The sequence below is a fragment of the Rutilus rutilus genome (assembly GCF_951802725.1).
Source record: "Rutilus rutilus genome assembly, chromosome: 12".
Classification (NCBI taxonomy): domain Eukaryota; kingdom Metazoa; phylum Chordata; class Actinopteri; order Cypriniformes; family Leuciscidae; genus Rutilus; species Rutilus rutilus.
Genome location: NC_140217.1, coordinates 21,141,398 through 21,148,247, shown reverse-complemented (window position 1 = coordinate 21,148,247; position 6,850 = coordinate 21,141,398). Strand labels below are relative to the sequence as shown.

The 6,850-nt window shown below is 34.5% G+C and overlaps 2 protein-coding genes across 3 annotated transcripts in view; one reads left to right on the top strand and one right to left on the bottom strand.

Moving 5' to 3' along the window:
* Nucleotides 1-6,850, bottom strand: part of stx8 (syntaxin 8) — a 614,579-nt gene that overhangs the window by 262,284 nt on the left and 345,445 nt on the right. The window lies entirely within an intron of this gene.
* On the top strand, nucleotides 3,055-6,401 carry mif4gda (MIF4G domain containing a). Of its 2 annotated transcripts, none has more exons than XM_084427015.1 (6): nucleotides 3,055-3,141; nucleotides 3,390-3,463; nucleotides 3,595-3,704; nucleotides 3,872-4,027; nucleotides 4,121-4,213; nucleotides 5,395-6,401. In XM_084427015.1, the coding sequence occupies exons 2-6, from the start codon at nucleotides 3,400-3,402 to the stop codon at nucleotides 5,620-5,622; spliced, it is 651 nt and encodes a 216-aa protein (XP_084283141.1). In that variant the 5' UTR covers nucleotides 3,055-3,141; nucleotides 3,390-3,399; the 3' UTR covers nucleotides 5,623-6,401. The 2 variants fall into 2 exon arrangements, with proteins under 2 accessions (XP_084283141.1, XP_084283142.1); XM_084427016.1 differs by having other exon boundaries at nucleotides 3,121-3,302; nucleotides 5,395-6,349.

The following is a 6,850-nucleotide window of genomic DNA, read 5'->3' as shown; positions in this document are numbered from 1 at the left end:
ATACAGTATGCTGAAAAGGGACTTTTTTGGTTAGTTTAATGTTTTAGGTTTATACTCAAATTCCTTCAGCTGCAGTAAACCTCAACAATATAAATGCACATAAGGCATCAGTTTGCTGTCTGAAAAGTGCAGTTCCACAATGCTGGTGTTTATGTACACCTCCACAATGTAGATTATGAATGAAATTTCATAACACCCTGTAAGTGTTGCCTTTTATTTTGTGCGTTTTATTCTCAGTGATTTTGTCCTGGGTACTGGCTAACTTACATTACAGATAAATCTACTGTATTATTATTAGTGTTTGAAATGCGTAATTTGGAGCTGAAGAGTAAAATGGTAGTGTGGTTGGAACATGAACTGTAATAAAAGAATAACCAATCATTCACATTTACCTTATTAAGAATACTCAACATATCTGTCCTGTATACCAATAAGAATAAAAAATCAGGTGAAGGGAACTCTAAGTCTCTCCACTGCTTATATACATTATTTAAAAAGCATGATGGTTGCACAACTTGTCCCATGCAGGGTCACAGGGATACTGGGCCCAATAGCATCTTGGGCCATATACAGGGAAACACCCTGGGTGCATGGCCATTGGCCAGCGACTTTAAAATGTATTTGAAAATAATTAGGAATATTTTGAGACTTTAAATGTGTATTTTACCCTATAAATGACCTGCTTGCTGCCATCTTTGCTCTTGGGAGCTCAGTTCAGGGCACATAAATGGCATGTGACTAGGCTACTCTGGAGCTGCTGTAAAATGACGCCAAGACAATTGGGTGATTTTGTCAGAATACTGCTACTGGGTCATTCTTCAATTGGGGTGGCAAATGAGAGGCAGAAATTGTAAAAATGCTTGTTTGTTTTCTTTTAATAAAATGTATTGCTATGCATTTAAAAGTAGTTGAATATTCTATATTCATTAAAATTTAAGCTTAATAACATTTAGATTTTTAAATAATTTGAATCAAAAACTGGTGAAACAACCACTTATGTCTATGGTGTTACCAATATTTGAAGTAAAATTTTGGTTAGTTCTAAAATGAGCAGGGATATGCAACTTTTGGTAATAATTAATAAATAAATAAATTACTTTAAGGACTCAGTTTCATTGATCGTTTAAATTTCATTTTTCAAAAGAAAAGTTTAATTGTTCATCTTGGCCCCAATTTTTGCCAAAGAAGAATTGTTTCTTTTGTTTTTTAAATGTGTACATACATAAAAAGGCAGGAACATGGTCTGCGCTACCTTTATAGTCTTTATTCTAAAATATTGAAACCACTTTACAGTCTAAAAACATTAAATTATAAGATTAAATGACTCTGAAGGAAAGAAATTTCAGATACGTTTTGAAGTAACACCACAGACATTATATTACACCACAGACATAATATTGCATAATAGGTTTAACAATTAAGTTTATTGTGCAGAATAATGAAAATCATCATGAGGATTACAAGAGAGATACAATTAGCCTATATGATTATGGATGTCCTATGTGTTTTATTAAAAATACAACATTGCTGGTTGTATATTGTCTGTGGAGTTACTATAGAGTCTGTGGTGTTACCCATAGGGTGTTACCAGGAAAGACAGTAACACCACAGACAGTAACAACACAGACAAATTAGCCTAAATCCAGACTTTTCTAAAATGGAGGCTGACATCATGATGATTTAAAGATCAGGGGACATTTTGGAAATATGAATAAGTATGTATGTATCAAATTTTTTATTAAAATATGTAAAATCTGCAAGTTATCAACATAACACCACAGACACCAATAAAGTGCGACACATGAAATTGTCAGGAATTTAGCTAATTTTAAGAAAATTAATAAGAAAGAATATACTTACCATGCACCCCTCAGATTAACCAGTACTTGCAATCACCTTTACATTCAGGAAGTAGCCCAAATAGATTTCTCCCTTTTCTTAAAGGGACGACGTCCATTGATGTAACACCACAGACATGAATTTGGGGGACACTACTTTTTTCTTTGATATTACAAAATATGTATTTTTTAAAACAATTTAATAAAATTGTACATGTTAAATAAAATCTATATTCACAATATAACCACTTTATTTGTGTTAAAAATTTTATATTGTTGCAATTACATTCCATGATACCTCTCTGAGGTATGGCGGGAACATGCATATTTTGTTATACATGCAATCTCTCAAACTCAATTAAATATGTATTTTAAAACAAAAATGTAACTATTAATAGTGCACAAATTGTGTTTATCCTACAGAATACAAAAATGCTAACATTTTAAAATTTATTGGTATTTAAAGTTTATTTCAACTGTTGTAAAGTAGAGGGACACCACTTGCCACCACAAATGAAGAATGACCCTACTGGAGTTCTTTTAGACAATGCTAAATCTTGGGACAGACTCTATAAATTTTCAGGTTAATCTTTAATCTGACAACTGCACATAAAATAAGTATTTATGAGCAACATAACATTATTAAAATTCCGACAGACTTGTTTCACTTTTACCTAAATTGTCCATGGCGAAATTGTTTTCAGCTGTTAATCACTTTGACGGAGGGTTTTTTCTTCTTCTTTGTTTTAAGGATTCGTTTTATCTGGATCGGAGTCGGAGTAATAGCCTACTCTTTACTCTTTTAATTCCTTGTAGGGTATAACTGTATCATATTTATATCTATTTTAATTCCTTTTATAACTGTTATAATTTCCCTTGATTTTATTTTGTGATTATTTTAGTTCCTTTCTGTGTAAAGCAATTTGAATTACCATAATGTATGAAATGTGCTATATAAACTTGCCTTGCCTTGCCTAATGCGTACCGACAGGTACCAACCTCTGTTTCTACTTGTTATTTGTCTCCCCCTAGTGACATCTTGGTAAATAAAGTATTTTTTTTCAGAACTGCAACCCAGATAACGAGTAATATTGTGGTAATTATTTAAATACTTAACAGAAACGGTGTAAATAATTCATAATACGCCAATATACATTAGTATATTTTAAGTGGATAATGATAAGATACTACATGCCATGGTTATGCACATGAGTGTTGAACCCGGAAGTGTGTCCAAACGCGCATGCGCACTGACCAGTCCACGCAATCAGGAAACAAACACGCGCGAGGATTCGCGTTTGAAGTAAGAAAGTGATATTGAACATTTTGCGATTTCGCAATACTTTTTTTAACGAATCTAGAATTTGTTCTGACTTGTAAACTACCAAACAATTCAGCACAGCGATGTCAACGAGATAAACATTACACGCGAGCCCTCCCTGTCATGTTCTGAATTGTTGTCATGTAATTCAATTGATTTATACATTTGATAAGTGAATGTTTTTGTCTGTGGTCGTTCCGTTGTTTTGATTACCTTATATTATTGTTAAGTTCGAGCAGCATGGATTCCGCATGGACGGCTTTTGATACTGAAACTCAGACTATGCTTCAAACAGCGATGAACGGTATGTAAACTTTACCTGACTTCTCTGATAATCCATTTAAAGTGATTTGGCTAGGTTTTGAAGTATATTGCCTTTAGCTTACTCTTGCAGGTTAAGAACTTTAAAAGAACAAGTGATTTCTTTCCTTTCAGATCCAAAGAGAGTTGATATGGACAAGCTTTCTAACGCCATTGTAGAGCAGTCATTGAAAGACCTCTCGTTCTGTAAAGATGCTGGCCGCTTGTGTTATACTGTAGTTCAGGTAAGCCTTTCTTATGTTGCTCTTTAACTTGTGACCTTTAATATATCCTTAACACAAAGCTGTTTCATGAACCAACAACTGTCTGCAAAACACAGGATGAAATGAACCTCCATTGAAGCCATGTATTTTGTTTTATTACACTGCGATTCAACTTTTATACAAAATAGGCAGAGGCCCGGAAAGCTGCATCCAGTGTATTCAGGCGAAAGCTGTTGAATCGTCTACAGCAAGAGTTCACTGCCAGGGAGGAGATTCGAAAGCGCTCGGTGGAGGAGTGGGTGTGTGTGGTCACGTTTATATGCAGCGTATTTGATTATATCAAGGTAAAATATCTCAGTTGCAAGTAGGCAGTTTTTAATTTGTATCGGATGGTCTGTTTTTCCTCAACCAGGTTTGACTAACTTGCTTGTTTTTAGGTAAACGATGCTCCTGTTGTGGCCCTTGTGGATCCAATATATGACTGCCTCTTTAGGTTGGCTCAGCCAGATGCCTTGATGAATGAGGAAGAGGTAAAAGGTTTGGCTCATAAACATTTGGAAGTAAATTTAATTTTGGGAAGGAATATATAACTATCCGTCAACATTATAATTTTTGACTGTCTGCTGCATTGGTATCATAACCTTGTTTCGAATTAACAAGGAATGTCAGGATTGTAGGAATGTCAAAGGACAAAGTAGCTTTGTGCAATTTTGTGGAATATCCAAATTCCCAGTATTCATAAAACAGTAATAAAAAAAACGGACGATTTAAGGCCCTGACGTACTCACTCTTTTTGTTCTTCAAGAAAGTTCGAAAAACCTGCGTAACGATATACTGTTTTCAAACATTCAGATGCCGCCCACACTGCAAACATTTAGTTTAATATTTAAATATGTTTAAATTTTACATATGTGCTGTGCACTATTCTCTCAATAATACAACAAATGCACAACAAAAATGACAGCGGTGAGAAGGGAGCAGTCAAGAAATCATCTGATCATAGGGAAGTAGATATGTTTACTCCAGATCTGCAATTCGGCACAGCATTTATACACCGCTTTATAAAATACACATTGGTTCAAAGCAGCTTAAGTAATAAACAGGAAAAAATAGAATCCGTGTTGACAAGTTCTTTAAATTTAGGAGTCAGTATTTAATTTGAAAGCAGCTCTCCAGTTTATTCTATCTGCCCTCGATGTAGCGAGTGAAGGAATGAATGAATGAATGAATGAGAAGGTGAAGCCCCAGAGCACACCCACCTTTAATGCAATTGTTACGGACTAATGGCTGTTCAAATGTGTTTACAAGCCTGAGCAAAGTTTTACGAAATATACGTTTAGTGGTCAAGTTGTAATGCATACTATAGCATCAGTTGATTTTATAGGCAGTGTTTTCACCTTCACACATTATTACTGAATGCATTTTAGCTTTATTGATTATATTTTTAAAGGTGATTAATCCATTAACTCCTCGATTAACAATTACTCATTGACATCCCTATGCCGAATGTAGCATGTGATTGTGTTCACGCTTTACAGAACGTGCTACTTTTTAATGGTTGTGAAGTTTTTTTAAATGTAGTACATACTCTGACAGTACATGATTTCTGAAGTTGCAAAAGACAATTTCTTTGGCCATTTGTAAGATTTTAATTTTTTTTTTTACATTTGACTTATTTTAAATCCATGAATTTCTTTTGTGTTTCTAACAGGTGGACTGCCTGGTCTTACAGCTTCATCGTGTGGGTGAGCAGCTGGAGCAAACAAACTCTCAGCGCATGAATCAGCTCTTTTACTTGCTGAGGGATGGTTTTCTCCTTCAGCAAGACCTCGGCTCTATGACGAGGCTCTTGCTGCTGGAGATCTTGGAGTTCAGGGCCAGTGGTTGGACCCTCACTGAAACTGCACACAAGTACTACTACAGTGAAGTAGCTGACTGAGGAGAGGAGGAGGTTCCTTGTTCAGCATTCGGGTTTCAAGCGTTCAGTGTTCACGGAAGGCCTAAAGAGTACTTCATGGGAGAAAGAAGTGGAAACCCCATGTACTAGTACTGTGGAGCAGTATGGCGGAGCTCGTGTTCATGCATTTGCATGTGTTGTGTTCAGCGTTTGGGTTTAGCTCAGAATGGTCAGAATTTGTTCTATTTTGAGGTTAGTGTCTTAAATCTGCACTGGATGATGATGATTCCATGCAATAAGAAAAGCAATCGCTACCAGCCGCAAACCTGTGAGTCACCAGCAGTATACATGAATGGCAGTTGTCTTTTCTGTTTAGTTCTTTTTAATTTATTATGTTTTAGAAGTTTCATACAATGAACACTTTGTTTGTACAGTTTCATATTTTTTACAGTGAAGGGTTATTGCAATATCAGTGGAAGATGCTTTGACTTTTACCTGTGTTGTTAGCACATTAGGATACCTTGTAAAAGCTTCTTAATTTTATATTCATTTTAAAATGCCATTGTCAAAGTTTCTGTTTGGGCCAATATGTATGAAAAAAAATGTTCAGTCATGTTGGCTGCTGTAAATTTATTGTTTCAAAATTTGAGAGCATTTTCATTGTTTTGTTTATATACTATAAAGTCTGCTGTTTTGAGTTGCATAAACAAGTGTCAAGTGCATAATCTCTCTTTATTGGCATGACAAAAAAAAAATATTTTGTATTGCCAAAGCATTAAAACAACATAGAAAATGATTTAGAACATTTAGTAAAGCATGTGTACAGACAAAAATTAAACTAAATAAAAAAGACAGTATTATATATATTCAGGGCTAGATATAGCAAAAATAATAAAATTAATCAAGAATAATAATAAAAAGATTATAATACAGAAATCATGTAACAACTGAGCTTAGTTACTTAAGAATGATTATAAATGGTGCCAGATTAGGATCAATTGGATATGACAAAACTCAGCACACTGCATGGCCCTAGTTGTAAAGATTTAGTTATAAGAAAAATCCCCAAATTTATTCAATTTATACAGAATTACTCATATTATTCTGAACCCATATATCAGACTCGAGCAAATAATAACATCACTTGAAAACTTAAATCGCATAAACCTCCCACAAGCCAAAATCTTAAATTCACACACACAGACCTGGTGACTTACATTATTAATGTGTGAATTTAAGATTCACGAGTAACTAAAGTAAACTGATACAT